This window comes from Hydractinia symbiolongicarpus, chromosome 4 (assembly GCF_029227915.1).
Source record: "Hydractinia symbiolongicarpus strain clone_291-10 chromosome 4, HSymV2.1, whole genome shotgun sequence".
Lineage (NCBI taxonomy): Eukaryota > Metazoa > Cnidaria > Hydrozoa > Anthoathecata > Hydractiniidae > Hydractinia > Hydractinia symbiolongicarpus.
Window position 1 is genome coordinate 5,652,801 of NC_079878.1, and position 22,509 is coordinate 5,675,309.

Here is a 22,509-nt window from a genome sequence, read left to right on the forward strand (position 1 = left end):
TAACTGTGATGAATGTAAGGTCCCTTTATAGAACTTTGTTGTTATTATTGTTTATATATATAAAAAAAATGATTTTATTTAATTGTAAACATAAAAAAAATTTAGTCGATTTAGATTAGTTTTCTTAATTACTTTTTTTTTGGAAACTATTGTAAATATGTGAATAATCGACTTTAAATAAATTGAAAAGAAAAAAAAAAAAACAGTATTTAGTACTACTATGCACCATTCTTGTCCCCAGAGCTCTTCAAGAATCAACTATTTCGAGGTTTATCTCAAGCTCTAGAGACGAGAATTAGATTATCTGGCTAAATTGATCAACACAATTTATGTGGGAATTGTACTGGTTGATCATTCCTGGTTTCATTCCCGGATCATTTCTGGGTTGGTTGTTCCTCCGTTTCTTATGCTGCTGGGCTTCCCAAACTCGTTGCTCATCAACCTCACCCCTCCAGGATATTTTTCCTTTTTAATAAATCTATTCATTGTTGGCCACTCTGTAATAAGAGCTTAGGCGCCACAAGACCCAGGGGAAAAAGCTGGTTGTTTATAAATGCTTAAAGTGGAAACTTATTTGTCTTTACCCAACCTCCCTGTGGAGCTATCCACTCAGAACCTGTGACGTAGAATACAACAAGTGAGTAAAAATTTCTCACATAACTCATATTACGCATGCGCAAGTAGATTGAGTAGAGAGGGGAAGTGCCAAGTCAAATTACGATCATTGTTTTCTGGTTGTTATTATTTCAACAAAAATTGAACCAACCTCTTCAGGATGCTATCATGCAGGAAATCATGCCAGACATCGAAATTAGCGTTAAGGTAATCTACAGTTTCAGCTGCAACACACTGTGACTCCAAATTGGAGCGCTGAAGGGTCAACCAAGTGTTGCTGACATCAAAGCAATTATAGAGCAAGCGTATTGATCTGGAGGATACTGAATTCTGGATTCAATAAGAACTAACGAGACTCCCGGATCTTACAAAGGGAAAAGAGTGTTTAAGAATGTGTAGATTAAGATCATAAGCCCAAGAGAGCCACTGCTGGCATTTTGAGCATTATTGGGCTAGTGAGAAAGAGACGTTTGTTGTATCTACAGCTTTGCCAAGGGAGAAAAAAGAACCGACAATTCATGTTTGTGGCGATGTCTTGCCGTATAGTATGGATTGTATAGTATGGACCAAATTACAGCAAGACGATGTACATTGCACGAAGCTAGTAAATATGGAAGGAATCGCGAAGCACTTCAAGATCAACATTAGAGTGTATGATGAACCAGAGACAAACAGTGAAAAAGTGCCGTGAAGGCTAGTCCGTGGTAGGGGGATAATCTCTCACAGAAAAGCTTAAGATTCTGTTCAAAGAGAAGTCTATAAAGAAGAGAAGTCTATATAGTCACAGCTATGGTGATGATTATGTTCACTATCGTGCTTGCTGTCGCTAGTGGCGGCGATATTGCAGCATGAGGTGGTGGAGGCGATAAAAGTAAACTATCTAAAAAACATTATTATGCATATATTTATACGGAAGTTTCATATCATGCATAATGTTTACAAGAAATATGCTCAACTCATTTTGCACATATTTTCTCGAAGGTGTGAAGGATATAACACCCCTGAAAAAGCTTTTTCCAGAAAAAAGGGCTGTTCCAAATATTTTCATGGAATATAAAATATGTCATTCGAAAGATAATTTTTTTTTCTATATGTCATGAATTTTTTGCAAAAAACCTAAAAAAAAATTTTTTTTCCTTTACAGTAACCTTAAAGTTGCTGCAAATGTGGTAGGGTTTGTGGCACGCCATCTGCATATTGCTTTTACTGGTTTTGTAACTATTGTTGTCGGGTACATATGTAAGACAAAAAAAGTCAGAAAAATATGCTTTCTTGTGAGGAATACCGCAAACAGATTTGTATGAAGATTTATTGGATATATCGGTAAGCTTTTGACAAGTTTTCTATAACTCGCATGCGCTAAGTGTTGCAGTAGTGCAGTCTTTTGGCTACTTCCTCAAGTGATGGGAATTCACCATTTGTTATACCTTATGTGTTCTTTGTAATCTATATATGACACCCTTTACAGTAATTTTCCCTGCTCATACTTTCGACAAACTGATCCGCGATGTGCTTTCGAAGCGTTGTAATATTACAGCAGAGATACTCTTAACAGAACACAGAACGGTGTTCCTTATGCCCCTGGAGAGCGCAGCTAACACAAGTTCTAACACGGTCGGCGGTATGCTCAGCCGGGTCATGTATTGGACATCGTTGACTATCCTTACTATTTTTGCAGATACTAGCACCTCCACACTCCTTGCGTATGGAACTCCTTGTACTGTAGTAACAGATACCACCATCCTCGCAAATTTTGCAGGTAAATCTTTGATTTCCATGCACTCAAATACCTCCACAGTCCTTGCATCGGGATATTTTGCACCGTGAGGACACTTTGTACACTTGTTTGACGCTCTTTTATTATCAAGACATTTGGTAAATTGCTTTGTCTGTTTCCTTCGATTCTGAAATTGTCTAGAGATAAAGAGTGCTTATAGCGCGTACATTACATTTGTGTGATCTTGGTTTCCATATTGTTTTGTGTCTGTCTTAGAGGTACACAGAAAATTCTCTGGACACTTGCACTTTCCATTTGAACCATATATAAGCGAGTATTAAACTAAGTCTTGCAGTAATCCTGTTATCCTCATGTTTTTCTGCCTTTCTTTGTATATGCGTTGACAAAGTAAGCCGCCCTGATTAACGATGATTTAGGTTTATCTTTGAATCAGGAAACTCTCTTGACGTCTCTGTGTGAGTTGTCTATTTTGAACTTTTGGTGGAGATTCCCGACATAAAGGTCCATATTCGAGGGAACCATGTAAAAATAAGACCTTGTCTTGTAAGCGTGATTAACTTTGCATAATTCCCGTTAACATGTGGCCACCACTCCCCGTTGGTTAACGAAGCACATATACCACAAAGCTAGTACACACCGGTAGTATCTGCGTCGTGTACTCACTACAGACTTAAGCAAATCCTGATGTTGAGAAAGAATTGCTTTACGTTAAATTCATCATCGTATGGCATGGGTACTTTCATTATTTCGAGTATACGACGCATGTGATAGTAGACATAGAACTGGAAGAAACTGTTGATGAGTGGCAATAATCCCATGATATGCTTGGAGAGATGACTCCAGAGCCCATTCTCCGCCATTCCGAACTTGTACCTCACCTTTGAGTTATACGAGTAAATGTTCATCCTCTCTTTTTGAAGAAACGTACGCAAGCAACAGATATAGGGAAACCTATACTTTTTGATGCCAGTTCCAGAGGATCGTGTTAAAGTTGATCATTATTCGACCGACATGGCTAAAGATTTATAGTAATATTGGGAGGTGACTGATCCGAGCAAAAGACCTATCCGTATCGAAATCATGAACATGTTGTAAAAGATCGAGGATCTAGTAGCACATGTAACCAAGGAGACCAATGAAAAAATTTTGCCTTTGTACTTGAAAACGGTATCCGTGTAATGGATCATAGTCATATCAAGTGCAAAAGATTTTTTAAAAATCTTGCACGTGTTCAATTAGACATAGGGGACCATACCTATGGAAAAATATAAAAACAAAATTATTAACGACTGATCTTATAGACATTTGTAAATATTTTTAGATGCACACTCTCACCTTCATAGACCTTTGTAAATTCAACTAATCTTTTTATGGAATATATATAGTTAGAATATTGCTTTATTATATTAAGTATTATTTTAACTCTCTCTTTCTTTTTGCTTAACAACGGGCTTATAGTGATAAGGCAATTTGTGCCTTCTTTTTGCTCCGGCCATTTTTGTATATATTACAAGATATTTTAACCTGTAACATTTATATAACGGCGAAATATACATATAACCTTAAAACCTTATTCATCAACTGACCACTGCGAAAACTTATTAACCTCCCAAAAACTGCTGGTGGAAAGCTGTTCGGTAATGTCGGAATCTTCATTTGCAGAAACGCACCAGCGCAGGACTCTTTCAGGATGCCAAACTAAGTCCTAGCTCCTCTCTTATTTGAACTTTCTGTGCTTTTTGATAGTTATACTTATCAGAATGTTTAGACCTACACTTCTTCACAATTTTTGGCTGGGACATATATGATTGCGCACTCAACAGCTTTGTTGCTCATGTCTCGAGTTTTATGATCTGGGTGCATACTCAGCGTAGCGAACATGCATCGAAACATTTTGCAAGCATCTAACCCATTTCTTTTTATCATACATTCTTGGACATCAAACTATAAAACAACAGTCGTAATTTGAGTAGGGACTTTCCCTCTCTACTATGGCTCACATGACTTTTGCTAATGTCAGCAATTTTATTTGCTTAATGTATTCTAATTCAGAGCTTTTTTGATAGGGTGGCTGCGGGGTGAGTCTGAAGATTTGACTAGCCTTTAGTGAACTGTACTGAAATTCACACTATGATCTGCTCCAGGGACAATGACCAGGTCCTTCAACTATAATTGCTGTCCTCTATCATGCGTTGCGGTGTCTAACTAAAACATTTGACACAAAAGGGATGCTCAATCGGTTTCTCATCTTGTTGACTTTCAAAACGCGTCTTGAATTTGTGCTATGCGAGTAGTTACAAAAAAGGGACAGTCATTTCTAACTTTTAATTTGTTAAAAATATCAGAACTAAATTATTTAGGCGACATGCTAGCTAGCTAAGACCATTTCATAAGCGAGTGTATTTCTACAGGAAGGATTTCAAAATAGGTAGTCACGCTCATTACAGCTTTAACCTTTAGAAAGTGTATTTTGATGTATGACATATTTGAAGTACATACTGTGTTTCGTGTGCACTTTAGGTCCAGCTTCAAAATACCGATATATCAAATACAAAACAAGATAGCCAATCATTAGTCGTCTTTTGATGGCTGTAAGCTGCAGATTTCTATGCCCGTCATTACACGAGTTTAAGATAGTTTGCTTCTATTTCAAACTGTTTGCAAATTAGGTTATTTGTTTAATGCCACCCTTTACGAAGTCTGCAATCATATATAAAAGCGTTTACATATTGCGTAACCAAGTAGGGGGGAGGGGGTCATCGAACTTGATTACGCTTGATTATGGGGGAGGGGTCAAGTGGTTTGATGACATAAGCAAATCAAAAAAATTAACAGCATATTTTATCAGAGTGTGAAAAATATCAAGAATCTAAAGCGTTTGTATTCGCCATATTCTATATCCTGCATGTAGAATATAAAAGTAAAATACAAAACTGTAAGTATTTAAAACTTTTGTAGGGTCTGATATAACCGAGAAAAGGAAGAAAAATAATTCTTTCCGGATTTTTTTTATAGGGGAGGGGCTTTAAGGAGATGATGATGTTACTTTGGGAGGGGGATCTACCAAATGATTACGACTGATTACATGGGGGAGGGGGGAGTAGAAAATAGCCAAAAATGATTACGTAATATGTGAACGTTCCCTATTTACATTACCAAACATACCTTAATACCGAAATAGAGATGATTTAATATTCCTTGTTTAGAAACAACACACATGTTCATCATAGCTGGTCATATATTATCATTGACACAAACAATGTTGAAATGACACGATCTGAAATTCGTACTAAAATATCAATTCTTTAAGAAAATGTCAATGCCCACAAAATTTTGGGTGAGACAAATACCAATAGAAATACAAAAATCCCTTTTCTTAAAAACACGTAAAACACAAAGACACCATAAAAATTTCCTTATCATACGTTAATTTTAACGATTGGGGAAAATTGGAAAATATACACACAAATTGCCAAAATCATCAGCGAAAAAGCGTCAGAATTTCAGGTAGTTATCTATCTTTAACAAAGAGTATAATATATATATCTGTAAGTGTATTAACACACTGATAAAAACACAAAAGATTTAAAGCAAAAATAGTCACCAAACCAACCTCATCGAAATTAAATAATTCCCTTCATAAAATCCATATCCGCAAATAAAAAAAAAACAAATTTAAAACAGCAAAGCAACTGCAACAAGTCAGCATGCAGTTGGTTTTACTGAGCACTCCATGGTCCCCAAGGTTGTCCTTGTTGCTTGTTTCCATTCTTGCCACCTAATGAAGGGAAGTCAGCGGTATTTCCAACATCAGCTTCATATTCTGAAGGAGGGCGTTGTTGCGGTACCTTCGCCTGCTGCTTCTGTTGTTGCTGCTGATTCCAAGGGGCATCCTTGACAACGAAACCAAACGGGTTGTCGTTTCGAGTGTCGTCGTTTCGACGATGTTGGACAGTGTACGATGCTAGCATGTTCTGTTCTTCTAATCTCTCCATCACTTCGTCCATCTATAACAGAAAAAATATTGTTGCAGAAAACTTATACTAAGTGTATATGTGCAATAATTTGGACAAGAGGTAGCAATTTTTTGGTCCTTGTATTAGGTTAGGTAAAACTATATCGTGATGCCACATATACTCCCTGTTGTGCGAAACATTGTTCATAACATTCTTTAAATACGAATCTAGTTTTGGAATGCTGACCAAAGAAGTTAAATGACAACAAATAAAATATTTAGAAACATACGTATTCTTCTTCTAACATTTGCAAGTGTTCTTTGCATTGTTCGCAATTATCTTCGAGTCCAGTTATCAGTACTAAGTCCTTGTTAGGGTTATCACGAGGAAAACGAATGTCCACACTGAAACTTTCCATCAATTTCCCTACGCTCTTTCCTCTTTGTCCAATAATTCGACCGTGGCAACGATTATCAATCTCCACTTCGATGGTCACTTGGTGTTCCTAAAAATGGTTACAAAGTTGATAAAACTCCTTCATTTTATGATATCAAATTTAAGTTTCACAGAACCAATGTACAGAGGACAAAAACTTACAAACTTTTCGACCATCGCTTCAATTTCGTTTTTGGCAGCTTCGCAGTTCTTTTCCAAACCTGTCAACTTAATCTGGTCTGAACTCTCACCAGCTGTTTGCTCTCTGTTTGCTGAAGGCACATCAATTTTAACGTCAAATTTTTTGCGCAATTGCGTTATTACAGCACCACCACGACCTAAAGTGAGATAAGCATTGAATCCTCAAGGACCTTAAATAGTAAAATCGTTTTCCAAATAAACAATAAGGTACGCAAATTGACAAGAAGCTATCGCTATAGAGAAAAGACAAGGACATTCACGAAATAACTCACCAATAATATTCGAATGGTACTTGTGTGGTACAGTCACAAGCATTTCAAAGGATCCCTCCATAAGTTCATCAATAGCAATTTTTGCACTTGCTACACATTTCTCTGGACCTGTTATTACTATGACTTCTTCGGCTTTATCAGCTGGGGGAATAGCAATATGCACTTTGTGTTTTTCCATCAACTTTCGAATGTTTTCACCACCTTTACCAATTATCATTCGATGTAAACTGAAGGGTACGCTTATTTCTTCGGAGATGGGAACAAGAGCCTAAAAATATTACCAATATGTATTAGGTTTCCTAACAGAGTGACAACGCAGGTGATATCATTTTCTCTTTATAAAGAAAGCTGTAGTAAATCGAAGATCAAAATGTATTGTCATATATTTTTGCTTGTTTTCATCATGAATGTAAGTTTAATAACTTACAAGTAAAGCAGTCTTTGCCTCCTCAACATTATCTTTATTACCACTGATCGAAATAACATCGTTGGAATTATCAGCATCTGTCTCAGCAGATGGTTCTGCTTGTTGCTTATCCTCTTTACGCTGACGATCAGGAAATTTAATATGCACATTCAATTTCGCACTTAATTCTTGAATATCTCTTCCTTTGTTACTCAGCAGCGAACCGTGGTGTTTTTGAGGTATAGCACATTTGACCTCGATAAAAGATTCCCACTCCGTTACCAACTCTGACATACGCTGTTTTGCACCTTCTACGCAATCTCGTGCCCCTAATAGAAAATAAAGAATTATGAATGAAATTAATGAATGTAAAATTAAAAATCAGCAGTAAAGAGGTGACCAGAAGGTTTTCGTGCAATACGTGAAACTGTGAATATATTATAAATACCAGTCACTGAAATCTTGCTTGATTTTTGATCCTTGGGTAAACTGATCTTAACACCACCATATTCAGTGGAAATATCGTTCAAAATTTGTGCGCGTCGTGCAGCAAAATTTTTGTGATATTTTGGATCGATATCAATTTCGTCTTCAACAATATTGTTCTAAAAGAAATACAGCAGCATATATAATTATATTATTGGAATGGTAACAAGATTACAATTCTTCGAAGAAGTTACACAACTCCTATTTTCACTATCACCAAAATGCATATTGCTCTTAGTTACCAAACACACGTCTTCAGTACGTTTCTCTATCTTGTGAGTTAAAACGACATATAGGTAAAATCCCAGAGTTACTTAAACAGTTTTGGGGGTTAAAATGAAAATAATTTGATGTATTAAATCGCATACATAAAATTGAATGCACAATGGCATAACATTAAACTCACCAAGTCCTTGATTTGATCCATAAGCTCTTTTTTAGCTGCTTCAACAGCCGTTTCTTTGCCAATAATGGTAATAATTTCTTGGTTTTCATCCTTAGCTGTTGGAAAGATAATTCGTGCACCAGTCTTTTCTCGTACTTGTCGAATTTTAATTCCACCACGTCCAATCAAGAATCTGTGATGCTCTGGTTTTGCAGTCACCTCAGCAGAAAAGTTGTTCTCAAGTCGTTCCTCTTCCAGTTTTTTTAATTGAGTCTAAATATAAGTTTAAAAATTAGTAAGATTGAGGAATGACTAATCTGTACTTAGCTGAGTACTAACATTTATTAACCAGTGTTCAGACTTCAGGAAGATATTCGCACATAGGAAGTAAAAGACAGATGTCAAGTGTTTTAGCCATACTCTCAGGTGTGCTACATTAACATATTTCTTATGCAATTTTGCAGTTTGTATGTGTTACCAACTAAACATTCGCGTGCAGGCATGAGCACACTGATATCACACACCTCTTAAAAACCCTGATTTTGAACAGAAAATATACAAAAAGTGAGTAAAAGATATTATACCACTGCTTTCTCAACATCTTCTTTTGTACCACGAACAGTTATGATATCACTCTTTGTACCCTCAGGAGGAAATCTGATGTAAACATCTCCACATTCAGCTGTTATACTTTGAATTAATTTTCCACCAGGACCAATTAAGGAAGTGTGAAACTTCTGTGGAATCTTAACCTCTGATTTTACAATGCTTGCCTAAAATGTCATTCAATAGTTTAATAATAGAACTGAAATCATTTTCAAACTCTGACCTCCAATATATGCCATGTACCATGATTGCATTAACATGCACAAATAACTTACACAAGTATACTTTAAGTCATTTTATACAATTATTTACTAAAAAAACTAAACGATTTTTTTGAAGTATATATATAATAATTAAAAAAAAACAACAAAAAAACTGACACTTACAAAGCTATCCTGAATTTTCAAAATCTTGTCACGAGCCAAATGTACTTTGTCCTTGTGGCCTGTTATAACTATAACATCACTTGAACTGTTCTCAGCAGGAATATCAATAGTTGTGCCGGTTTCTTCTTTAATGCCTTTAATAATGGCCCCATTTTTACCAATGATATTTCCATGAAACCGTTTGAAGATAGGCACTTCTAAACGGTAGCTGGAAGTGACTAATTCAGAGACAAGTTTCTTCAAATAGTTGTAGCACTTGTCAACATCTTCGCGAGGTCCTCGTAAAGTTACAACTTCACTTTTTGTATCAGCTTCTGGGAATGATATAAGCACTTCAGAGAACTTGTCACGAATCTCTCGTACTTTTCCCCCCTTTTGGCCAATAATATTCTTGTGATACTTTTGTTCAATTATGATATCTCGTGATTTTTCATTATCCTTAAAAATAAAAATTAGAAAAATAGAGTAACCTAATAAATTAAAATAAAGATACATGTAAACGTTGTAAAGGTATTACCATTTTCTGAGCCATGCTTAAAATCTCAAGTTTTGCAGCAGCTACACCCTCTGGACTTCCTTCAATTCGAATTACATTTGATTTCTCATTGTCTGGCGGTATGTTTATAGATGTTCCAGTTTCGTTTTTAATTCGTCCAATGTTAGATCCACTTTTTCCAATGATGTGGCGGTGCCATCGCTGGTCAACTTCAATATCCGCATATGACATTGTGTTTTTCTAAACGATGCAGAATTGAATAATAAAACAGAACACAATAAAAACCTGCAAACAATCTTAATTTTTTTTTAAAAAATTATATAGTATTGATGATTTGCTCTTAATTTTCTTGAAATTATTGTTTATACTGGTACTGATGTGCTTAAGAGTCCATCCAGTAACGCAGGAGGGAAGATCTCCACAACAGAAATAAGGCTATAACACTTTTTTCAGAGTAAAAAAAAAAAAAAGGCAAAGAAGTATTTTAATACATTCTTTTACAGAAAGGTTTACATCAACAAAAAATTAGAATGTCCTAATAAATCTTACCAACTCTTTGAGTGATGACTCCAACAAACTTTCAGCTGCTGCCACCTCATTTGGTGACCCTGTTATAAGAATTTTGTCCTCATTCTCAATAAAATCGATATGAACTTTACTACCCAAATCATCTGTGATCTTCTTGATATTTTCACCCTTTCGGCCAATAATGAATCTGCGAAGCCACCTGGGAGCATGTAGCTCACTTGTGGCAACACTGTTGGCCTAAATAGAAAAATATATGAGAAATAAGATAATTGATTGTTAAATTATTTAAACTTCACTAACAAAGGATATAAAAAAATGTGAGAATTAAAATGCACAGAATAAAAAGTGCTGAAGTTATCATTGCAAGTCAAATAAATGGCAATTCGCATTAATAATTTTCGCATTACAAATAAAAACGATTTGCTATAGTTTCATAATAGAATTGAAAGGTGAATTTGTTCAAATAATGCTAAAAAGGTATCCTGTCAAAACCAAAATCAAACTGAAATAGTCCACCCTTTCCGAGCAATGTTGCTGATACACACTAATTATTTCAGCCCTATTCCAGGGCAGATACAATCAAAAATTTGTTCTGCACTGTTGTATCCTTACTCTTTTTTTAACCTTTAAGGTATATTTAAACATACATACCCTTTCATAAACCAAAGTCAAAGCATTTCCAAGTTTGTCTTGGTCACCTCTCAATGTGATTGTCGTCTCATCCGTGTCAGTTGGAGGCATTTCAACTGAAACCCCAGTGCGATTAAATATGTCTTGAATGCCTGTCCCTTTAGGCCCAACAACGTATCGATGTTGACTTTTCTTAACCTGTAATACATAAAAAACAGTTAGTGACTAGTAGACATACTTGGTTTAGGTTCAGTACAACAGACTAGTTCATACCTCTACAGACACTGTTTTACATCGTTTTTCTCTTTCCTTGTAAATGTCCATAATAATTTTCACAGCTTTGTGTACACCTTCTTTTTCCCCAGACACAGCAATTTCATCTGAGTCATATTTCACTGGAGGAATGTTGATACGAGCACCAGTTTCACTAGTTAACTCTTCCAGCTTTTCATGGCTTGGCCCAAAAATAAAAATATGATACATCCGAGGAACTTTCAGTCGTTCAAATGCACGATTAGACTAAATCAAAATGAAATCACTAAACTTTATCAACCAAGTTCTCAATTATATCTATATTTGTTATATAGTTCTAATAATTTAAATACAGAGTGAGATTAAAATAAATGTGAAAAAAAAGATTAAGCAAAATCAGGTCAACGTTTAATTTAAATTTACCTGTTCTTCAGAAATCAACATGATTTCGTGTCTTGCTCGACTAATTCCTTCTTTTGGTCCAGTAATGCTAATTCTGTCTGACTCTAGAGGGTTGGTATTATTCTTATCCGGTACAGAGATCTTAGTATTTGTCATCAGCTGCAGCTCGTGGAGGTTTTTACCACCCTTTCCAAGAATGAAACGGTGGTGTTCCTTTGGAATTTTAATTTCAATGTTGGCATGTACTTGCAGCTTAGAAATGACTTCGTGTTGGGCCTTTGCTGTATCTTCTCTTTTTCCAGTGATCATAACTGTCAAACATTGATCTTTATTGATACTGACTTCAATGTTGGTCTTTGTTTTTTTCATAATATCACAAATGTTATCTCTTTGTCTATGAAAATCTTCAGATAGTGGTATAATGTTTTTGTACTTCCTTTCTTCATATGGAATCTTGAATACCTAGACATGAAAAAGCATTTTTCCAGACTGTTAGCTAAGAATCTCTCTTATTACTTTTTAATCAACAACCAATTTATTGAATAGCAAATTGCAATTAGTGACCTAAATTACAGAGTAGCAATAAGTAGGGATATGTTATAACTTCAATAGCCACCCCTATCGTTTTCAGTAAAGTAAATAACAGACCTGGAAAGGAACATAATGAAGACATCCCACATGCATTTAGTTTTTAGGGGTAAGATCAATAAACTTTTGTTGTAATACAACCTATGGGCTGTCTTAACTTGAAAAACAGAAAGAAAAATGCATTTTTTGGAAACCATGGATAAGAAACAATTGTTAGTGTTGATCATTGTTTATTATTTGTTTTTTTATAGTGTAGCATTATAACTGGTGGGTGTAATAAATATATGTGTACATCGTTTCACTATCTATGGTTATTATCAATTTTACATGGTAGCAAAGGGTAGTTGAAGAATTTAAAGATGAGTGGCTATAAAAACCCACCAGTGTTCAATAGCAAAGACAAACCATATGACAGATATTGTGAAGAGTTACGTGCTTGGTGCATTGTTACAGATTTAGTTAAAAAGAAACGGGGAGTTGCAGTAGCATTGTCTTTTCCGGAAGATGATCCAAGTGGTGTTAGAGACAAAGTGTTTAATGAACTGAAACTGGAAAGTATTAATGCCGATAATGGTGTAGAGAAACTTATTGATTATTTGGATAAAATTTTTAAAAAAGATGAGTTAAGTGAGGTATACGAACGTTATACCATATTTGATAGATACGTACGTGAAGCTAACCAGAAAGTTGAGACTTTTGTTTTGGAATTTGAAAAAAGGTATAACCGAATAATGCAAAAAGATATGAAATTGCCTTCCTCAGTCTTAGCATTTAAACTACTTGATGCTTCAAAACTCTCTCACAAGGAGAGACAACTGGTGTTAACAGGTGTTGATTACTCAAAGAAAGAACAGTTATTTGATCAAATGAAAACTGCTCTCAGAAAGTTCTATGGAGAACAAGCTATCCCATCTGAGAGTGATGTTTCTGGCATTGCGTTAGAACCCAGGGGAGCCTCAGCTTCAGAGATACTTTACAATCGTCCAAATAAATATCAACATAACCGTTTTAGCAGACTACAGAGAATTTTTAGACATGGTGAAAATGAACATTTTCAATCTAGAAACACTGACACTAAAACAAACCCATTGGGTTTCAATGGTAAACTTACGAAATGCAAAATTTGTGAGTCTATTTTGCATTTTATGAGAGATTGTCCTCACAGACGGTCCATGAACTCTGGGGAGCATATCACATTATTTACTGGATCAAATGAAAGTGAGTTGTGTTTACTTACTAGTGAAGCAAGAAATTCAGCTGTTCTTGATTCAGGCTGCACAAATACGGTTGCAGGCAGGCATTGGATGGACTGTTACCTAGAAACGTTAGATGCTAAAGAATCTAATCTAGTCCAGCACTGTGATAGTTCAACAGTCTTTAAATTTGGTGGAGGAGAAACAAAGAAATCCAGAGGTAGTGTAACCTTCCCATGCGAGATTGCTGGAAAGAGCATTTTCATCAAAACGGATGTGATTGATAGTGAAATCCCATTATTATTGAGCAAAACTGCAATGAAGAATGCCAAAATCAAATTAGACCTTGAAAATGATCAAGCTGAAATTTGGGGCAAAACAGTTGATAGTACCTCATCAGGACATTATTGCATTCCGCTTGACAAGGAAGAAATACCAATTTCTGATTTTATACCTTGCCTTTATACCTTGGAAGCTCCAGAACAGAGAAAAAGAAAACGCTTGTCAAACTACACAAGCAATTTGCCCACCCTTCACAAGCTAAATTGAAAGCCTTACTGAGTGATGCGAATGTTTGGGATGATGATTATCAGTCTATATTAGATGAAGTTTATGCCTCTTGTGAGATATGTCAAAGATTCCGTAAAACACCACCACGACCAGCAGTTTGTTTACCTTTGGCAAATCAATTTAATGAGACTGTAGCTATGGATTTAAAAAAGTGGAACAAGGACGTAAACATTCTATATTTGCTTGATCTCTTCAGCCAATTTACCACTGCAAGAATCATCAAAGATAAAAAACCATCCACTATCACAGATAATGTTATGCAAATGTGGATTGGTTCTGGATTTGGAGCCCCACAGAAGTTCTTGGCAGATAATGGTGGTGAATTTGCCAATGAAGATTATAGAAACATGTGTTGAAACTTAAACATTCAAGGCCTTAACACAGCTGCTGAAAGCCTGTGGCAAAATGGAATCTGTGAGAGAAACCATGCTGTTGTCGACAGATGTGTGGAAAAGATACTGGCAGACAATCCAACAGTGTCTTTGGAAACGGCTCTAGTGTGGGCAATAAATGCAAAGAACTGCCTGCAAATGTAGAACGGATTTTCTTCCTATCAACTTGTATTTGGACAAAATCCTAATCTTCCCAACGTGATGACAGATTTGCCGCCAGTTCTTGAAGGTACAACAATGAACCAAGTGTTTGCAAAGCATATCAACACTTTGCATGCTGCTAGAAGAGCATACATAGAAGCTGAGTCATCATCAAAAATCAGACGTGCCTTAAAACATAAAATTAAGGTAAATTGTACTCAATTTGACTGAGGTTGTAAAGTCTTGTAAAGGTTGTAAAGACGAATCCAACAAATGGAAAGGACCTGGCCCTGTAATAGGTCAAGATGGAAAAATTGTCTTTGTGCGACATGGAAATGTTTATGTTAGGGTATCAAACAACAGACTGATTAAAGTTGGGCATGAATTTCAAGAGCCAACAGAATCAGATCCTGGCCCTGAAATAAAAGTTACCTCAGGTGAGGTGAATTGCATTCGTGAATCTTCAGATGAAGAAAACACTAATCAAAGACAACATGCCGATGCTGCTATACACGACGGAGTACAACTTGACGATGCCACCTTGGACCAAAACATGACTGACAACCTTACGGGTATGTCAAAAAAAAATGATGAAATTCGCTACAAGCAACCAGGTGACAACATTTGGAGAGAGGCAACGATAATCAGCAGAGCTGGCAAAGCAACTGGGAAGTATTCTTTCTGGTACAATGTGAAACACCCAGATGAATAAAATCCCATTTGTATAGATTTTCAGAGTATTGACAAATAAGAAAAGGTAGAAAAGGGAAGAACTGAGAAAGTAAACATTGTCTTAGTGCCACACTGCCAAGGAACAAGAGATTAAGAACTTGAAGGATTTTGAGGTTTTTGAAGAAGTGAGAAATTCAGGACAAAAGACAATTTCTACTACATGGGTAATTACAGAGAAGAAAACTGGTTCAGAAAATTTTGTAAAAGCCAGACTCGTTGCAAGAGGCTTTGAAGAGGAGCAAATTTTACAAGTTGACTCGCCTACTGCCTTGAAAAGCACCCTGAGAATTCTGATAGCAATGGCAATGCCAAACCACAGATATCAAAGCTGCTTTTCTTCAGGGATGCGATATCCAAAGAAATGTATTTTTGCAGCCACCAATTGAAGCAGATGACCAAGGCAACCTTTGGAAACTTAAAAAGGTTGTGTATGGATTAAATGATGCTGCGCGACACTGGTTTTTTACTGTGAAAAAGGAATTGAAAAGCTTGGATGTGTACAATCCAAGTTCGATCCAGCTATGTTTTATTGGAAACGTGAGGATATTCTAGAAACTTTTTGTTATCCATGTCGACGATTTTATTCACTCTGGAACAACATCTTTTGAGAAAGAGGTTGTTTATAAATTAAGATGTCTTTCGAATTGGGAAAATTGAGGAAAAATATTTTAAATATGTTGGCTTAAACATACAGCATAACAATGGTAACATAGAAGTGTCCCAGAATGATTTTATTGACCCGATGCAACTTGTACCTCTATCTCCGAAACGTCAAGCAAATAAGTTTGAGAAACTTAATTCCACTGAAATTGCAAGTTACCGGAGTTTGATTGGTCAAGCAAATTGGGTGGCCAGTCAGACCAGGCCTGATGTTAGTTTTGATGTTTTGCACTTTAGCATGTGTATCAACCAGAGTCCAGAAGTAAGACATCTCATTTAAGCTAACAAAATGGTAAATGAAAAATTAAGTCTGATCAGTTTAAACTGATATATCCAAAAATGAATGTCAACCAGGAGCTTCGATTAGTCGTATTCACAGATGCTTCCCATGCAAATTTGCCAGATGGTGCATCTAGTGCAGGTGCACATATCATTTTATTAGTTGGAGAAAATAATGATTGTTGTATACTAAATTGGTCATCAAACAAAATTAAAAGGGTAGTGAAGAGTACCACAGCTGCAGAAAGTTTAGCACTATCAGATGGGTTGGACGATGCACTGTACCTATCTGAATTACTGGCGGAATTGCTAAGAAAAGACGTAAAGAAAATCACAATAAATGCCAAGATTGATAATAAAAATCTACATTCACTTATATATTCAACGAAAGTAATAAGTGAAAATGACTGCGTATTGATATTGCAGCAATAAAAGAGATGCTAATTCGTAAAGAAATCAGTACAGTGGAATGGATACCCACCGAAAGACAATTAGCTGATTGTCTGACAAAACATGGTGCTAGTTGTCAGAGTTTACAAAATATTCTGTCGATTGGAAAACTTGATGTGTGACATTATAAAATTGACTATTATCAAAGTGTTTTATTTTATTTCATTGTGCACACAGGTTGTGTACCTTCTTTTGTTGCAGACATTTCATACACTATGGACGTTCTACGAACTACAAGAAAAAGGGAGGCGTGTGTTAGTGTTGATCATTATATTTATTACTTGTTTCTTTATAGTGTAGCATTATAACTGGTGGGTGTAATAAATATATGTGTACATCGTTTCACTATCTATGGTTATTATCAATTTTACAACAATATCCGATTATGGTTATCAGTGCTTTCATGGCTAATTTCCATTAAATTTTATAAGTAAATCATGCAAAATACATAATTTTTGCATACTGTCTTAATTAGTCTTAAGTAGCGAATATATCAATATACCTGAGTAGCATTGGATGATAATATAGGTTTACTAGCGACTTTTTTTGCTGCTGACTGTTTCACATTTGAGGATTTTTGTCCCCAAGCAGATGTTTTGGCAGAGTTCCCAGTTTTTGGAGCAGCTGGAAGAGGCGGAAATGCATCAGCATATGTTGGTCCTCCTCCATTTTCAGTTTGTTGTTTTTCATGGGCCTCGTTTGCATGCATGTCTCCATTCATTGTTGTCATACTTCCTGTACCAATGATTCCGTTGGTGTATGTGTTTGCAGTATTTAAATCCGATATTGTACCATTAATTGATAATGATTCCATATCCATAAATCTTGTCCGATCCGATCAAGTCAAGCAGTTCCACTAAAAAAGGTATTAATTATATACATAAAATTAAAATATTAAATGCAAACATGATTTCCACAGCAAAAACTATCATCAGGCTATGTAAAGTATAGCACAAAAATGGGTTTTTACATACTAAGGACAAAAAAGCATTACTACACGTGTAGTCAACGCTAATAGACTTTAAAATTGGACATTTGTTTTTTTTTACTTTAAATTTGACTATTTTATAGTCAAATACAGGTTGGTTAACTAGAAATGGCGTACTATTAGATGTGCACACAACCACACATGCCATATTTTGTTTTGATGTGTGATAATTCTCACATTGAAAACATACATAAAATTCCTGCCTCACAGTATCGTGTTCAACGGAAAAGAAATAGAGCAATAATTATTTTATTTTATGAAAATTGCACCAATTGTGTTTACTTTCCGCGGAGCACAAGAAATGCTTAGCTAGTATCCTCCAATTAAATCTAAAATTACAAAAAATTACAATTTTGACTCGGCTTTTTGAGATTCTAGCTCCAATCTCAGCCAGGATGTTTTATTTGGATCTTTGCCATGTATAATATCTACAAAAAACTCATCAAAAAATCAGAACATGGTTTCTCTCTTCTAGGTTGCTAAGCTGAAGTAATGATAAAATCAAACAGCCTATACCAGCCATATCATGTTTACTTATTTTTTATTCTATATGACCATATTTACTTCATATTCACAACATGGCTACTCTTTTTTAAAATTTCTGAGCTGAAATAATGATAAAATCACACAACCTAGCACATATCACATGTATTTATTTTATTTTCATGATATGACTATTTACTTATTTAAAACAATATCTATGTTATTGTCAAAAAAATTGTGGCAAGAAAATTCTTGCAGATGAGACCAAAACTTATTTTTTTCTGAAAATATGAAATGTAAACTTTTATAGAAAATTTTGTAATTTTAAGCAATGAATAGCCAGGTTAACATTGAATTTAGAAGAGGAAATAAGAAACTTTTAAGAAAAATTATGGCAATATTTGTATTTACTAGATTATAGAACAGGATTTATTGTGTATAATTCAAAGTTTATAATAGTTGAACCATAATATTTAAGGAAAGATTTGTGGTTCAACCCTAAGCAGCAGCAACAAAGGACTGTAGCTAGACAATTAATAACTAGAAAGCAATGAAAATAAAACTAGTTACTGATCTGAGACACATTACTGCATTTTTATTCTAATATAACAAAAGTGGTAGCTAGCAAATTTTACAGTAGGTATTTTACAATAATTATTTATGACACGTGAAGTGGTATTCATTTAAAATTATGATTTAATCCACGCTATATCTAGCTTGCAGTTATCTAGCTACACTTTGAAGTTTGTTTACCTGTATCACAGAGGAATCTGCTGCCGTTATTGGAAAGCCGGGTTTCTTTTATATTCTTGACGCCACAGTTTGGCAGTTCGTACTGTCCAAAGCCAAGTTTGGTTCAAGTAAAGGTTCAACACATCGACTTTTCAGAAGAAAGTTTCTCTGTTGATCAATTTCGAGTTACACATTTCAATACAAACTTACAATTCTATTGTTTTTAAGCCAATCAGTAAACGGTATCGCTTTTTTCTTTGAGCGGAAGCATAATGGCTCCCACTCAGCTGAGTCAACAAAACTATTCGGGCACCTACGTTGACAAATCACAAGGTGACTGTTTTGAAAAACAACTAGAGACCCCACACATGAAAACTTTCCCCTAGAACCACACGCGATAAACGAGAGAAAAGCGCGAAGGACTGTTACTGAATGCATGGCAAGAAAAAGTTTTTTTATCCTAAAATTACAGAAATTTTAAAATCTCTTGTTAACTTTTTTCGCTGCCGTAAAAAAAATAAGATCAACGGATTTAACACAGGCACTCGACATTCGAATGAATGGACTCAATGCCTTTTAAAGGTCGCTCAAAAATAAACATTTACATCGTTTTTTTGAAAAGGCATGTAGTCCTATCAATCACAAACATATTTTTCTGGAATTTGCATGCAAAATTACAAGGGTTGGATAATATTCGTAATTCTAGAAAGTTTTGATTCAAATAGTCTGTCATCAAACGTCATCAGAGTTTAAAAATTAAAAATAAAATGCTTTAATAAATAGAATTCTGTTTATTGCAATTGGGTGGATTGCAATTTCAGGCAGTCTACCCGTCTGGAAAAACTTAAAAAGCATTATCTTGGATTAGATTATATGGAATCTTTCTCTACCTGGTTTTGTATACTTTGTTTTTGCACTGTGCGTGGCGACTCACTTTTTACGAAATGTAAATCATATATAGGTCTGCTACGAAAAGAATTCGAGCCTACATCGGATTTATTATTACTTTTAGTCTTGATCGTCCTCATCCAGGGCCCTTGTTAAAAACAGCCGTACACAATGCATAAGAGCGGCCGGCTTTATGAATATACCAAGATAATCTACTAGACAGGATATTCGTCCCAAAAAATGTCAATGCGTTTATTCCAGGGGCAACGGGGATGTTTTTTTAAGGCACATACTTCACATTGATAGCCACACTCCTGGCTTTGTTTCTGCGACTTTGTGCTGTTGTTTGCGATTTATTGTAACTTTTTCTTCTTCTTACGATTCCGTTCTTCACAGGGACTTTCCGTCGCAACTTGCCCTTTATTTTTCTTCGTAAAAACCTACGTGTGCTTAGCTTCTTCCTTACCTATTTATTTCAACCTTCCTTCAATGAAATTCACACCATAAGCCTGACCAATGTTCCCACCTCGAAGCCCCAACTGCGTTGCCTAATGCATCTAGTTCTACGGTTTGCTCTTGATAAGGTATTTTGAAAACCAAACTTGACCCCGACTCTTTGATTTTTTTATAACGGGACTTCCCCTATATCAGAATGAAAAAAAAACCTGGGATCGAGGTTGTTCAAGAACGATATACTTGTCGTTATGGCTGAAACTCATTCTTGTCCCCAGATGTCTTAAAGATTAAAACCTCAAAAGTGGAACTACTTTCGAGCTTTATTTCAAAGAATTCTGGAGTCGAGAATGGACTGAACCTATTATTCAGTCTAAACATCTCGTCTAGTACTATTTTCATCCAATCCCACCTTTTTCTACCTCCTTAGAATCCTTTACTTTCTTTCCCAAGTCAATTACACCATCCTTGGTAGCGAGTCGTCCTGAATATCCTTCCGTAGATCCTTCACACAATCAAGTTTTACGAGATTTCCTACGACATTTGCATACATGTTGACTATATAACACCATTGTAGATTTTTTTTAGATTTTTTGTCTTTGCGTGTTGTCTACAAATGGCTTTGTATACTTCTTCTCTTACGTATCGTATCCTTGAAAACTTGACGCCTGTCTACTGTAGTTTTTTAAGCTCTCCACAGGTGTATCCCCTACATCGAAACATTCAGCAATATTTTACATTTTTCAGATAACTCCTCTGAATCTAAAATACACTGCAATCCTAGAATTTGCAATCAAAAATCCTAAAGTAAACTGCGTAAGCAAAAATCGTCAGAATTACGTTGAGCATTTTTTCCATACGCCGGTGTTCTTATGCGAGCAATGTGTACAAGCTTCCTGTCATCAGCTCTGTTAAGTGCAAGATTGTTCACTTTCTGTGTGTACATCTGACGCTTTTTGTTCTGTGTAAGCATCTGGCTTTTCTATATTTTTACGTCTTCGTTCAGACATCTATTGTAATCGTCAAATGTGATAGTTTTTGACCACAAATTTTCTTCACGCCCTTATCTATTTGTCGTCGCTTAGACTTCTGTGGACATAGAGTTTTATCCTCAATGCAACAAATTCTATCATGACTTCTCCACCTGATTCATCCTTTATCAGACACAGAACCTTGTTTCTTGTTTCCGCGATCAGAAGTGGTTTACATCATCTTTAATGTAGGCAATAGTTTAAAGTTTATCCCTCTGGATGCCCATGAGATTCTTGCCAAAAGCGAGTCCCATCTTTAAAGATAGGCTTCGCAACCAGCTTAAGATAATTTTCCTTCCTTGTAACTAGCGAATAAAATCTTGCCAAATACAAAGCAGTTAATGTGCCTGAAAAAGTCCTTCTCGAACTCGTTCTTAGCATGTTGAGATTGATGTAAGGTTTAAGCCATGGACTTTTCGCGATTTCATCACAAGGTGTACCTTTTTCACTTTAGGCCCATGTTTTATAGTCTCGTGCTCTGATGTGGATTACGTACTTGCGCTTATCCTACAAGTTTTGCACAAAAATTCTCAACGGCAACAACATCGTCATGTTCTTCATCAAAATCAGAAGGTCATGATGTATCTCGCCCAGCTTTTTGGTGAAGCCCACACCTACCTCAATTTGTTTTAGCGTAAGCTTTTTGATCTTAGATATCTATTTAAAGCCATGTGTTGGTAAATATTAAGCCATGGCTCAGTCCTAATTGATACTACCGTTTTCGATACTGATCCATACAGGCAGCTCGATGTATAAGGATCGTCTTATAAGCTGCAGTTTTGTGGAAATCAACATCCATGTGAAGTATCCTATCTATCATGAAATTGCTTTGCGGAAGTGCGGGGTGCTTTACATCCTTTTTATTTGTGAAGAACCAAACTTAGCAACTTATCTAAGTACTACCTTGAAGAATATCCGTACGGTTGGTGGTTAAAGACATTAACGATCCTAGTGTTTGCATCACCAGAGAGTAAGTATTCGGTTCCCTCTAGATCCTCTGCCTTAGGCTGAAATCCCGGTATGATTTCTTCTTCCACATGATCCACATAGAGAAATGCACCTCCTATATTTTTCACTTGGTACTCGATCAATGTCTTTACGTTAGACCTCCTAGACCTAGACCTATATACCTATT

General features: G+C 35.7%; 1 protein-coding gene across 1 annotated transcript; it reads right to left on the reverse strand.

The window, feature by feature from the left end:
- Positions 1 to 5,573: 5,573 nt before the first annotated feature.
- Positions 5,574 to 19,190, reverse strand: LOC130640935 (vigilin-like). The gene is made up of 16 exons (XM_057447551.1): positions 19,024 to 19,190; positions 17,302 to 17,655; positions 11,816 to 12,256; positions 11,414 to 11,659; positions 11,162 to 11,338; positions 10,532 to 10,747; positions 10,004 to 10,222; positions 9,487 to 9,924; positions 9,079 to 9,267; positions 8,516 to 8,767; positions 8,072 to 8,228; positions 7,645 to 7,952; positions 7,218 to 7,485; positions 6,907 to 7,082; positions 6,599 to 6,814; positions 5,574 to 6,360 (listed from the first exon to the last, which is right to left on the reverse strand). Exons 2-16 carry the CDS (start codon positions 17,617 to 17,619, stop codon positions 6,073 to 6,075), a joined length of 3,909 nt encoding a protein of 1,302 aa, XP_057303534.1. The 5' UTR covers positions 17,620 to 17,655; positions 19,024 to 19,190; the 3' UTR covers positions 5,574 to 6,072.
- Positions 19,191 to 22,509: the final 3,319 nt, after the last annotated feature.

Coding starts and splice junctions, on each gene's coding strand:
- LOC130640935 (XM_057447551.1), bottom strand. CDS start 17,619: ATGGATATGGAATCATTATCAATTAATGGTACAATATCGGATTTAAAT. Junction 9,925..10,003: donor TAAGCATGGCTCAGAAAATG/GTAATACCTTTA, acceptor TTTATTTTTAAG/GATAATGAAAAATCACGAGA. Junction 6,361..6,598: donor AAATGTTAGAAGAAGAATAC/GTATGTTTCTAA, acceptor TTTCTGTTATAG/ATGGACGAAGTGATGGAGAG.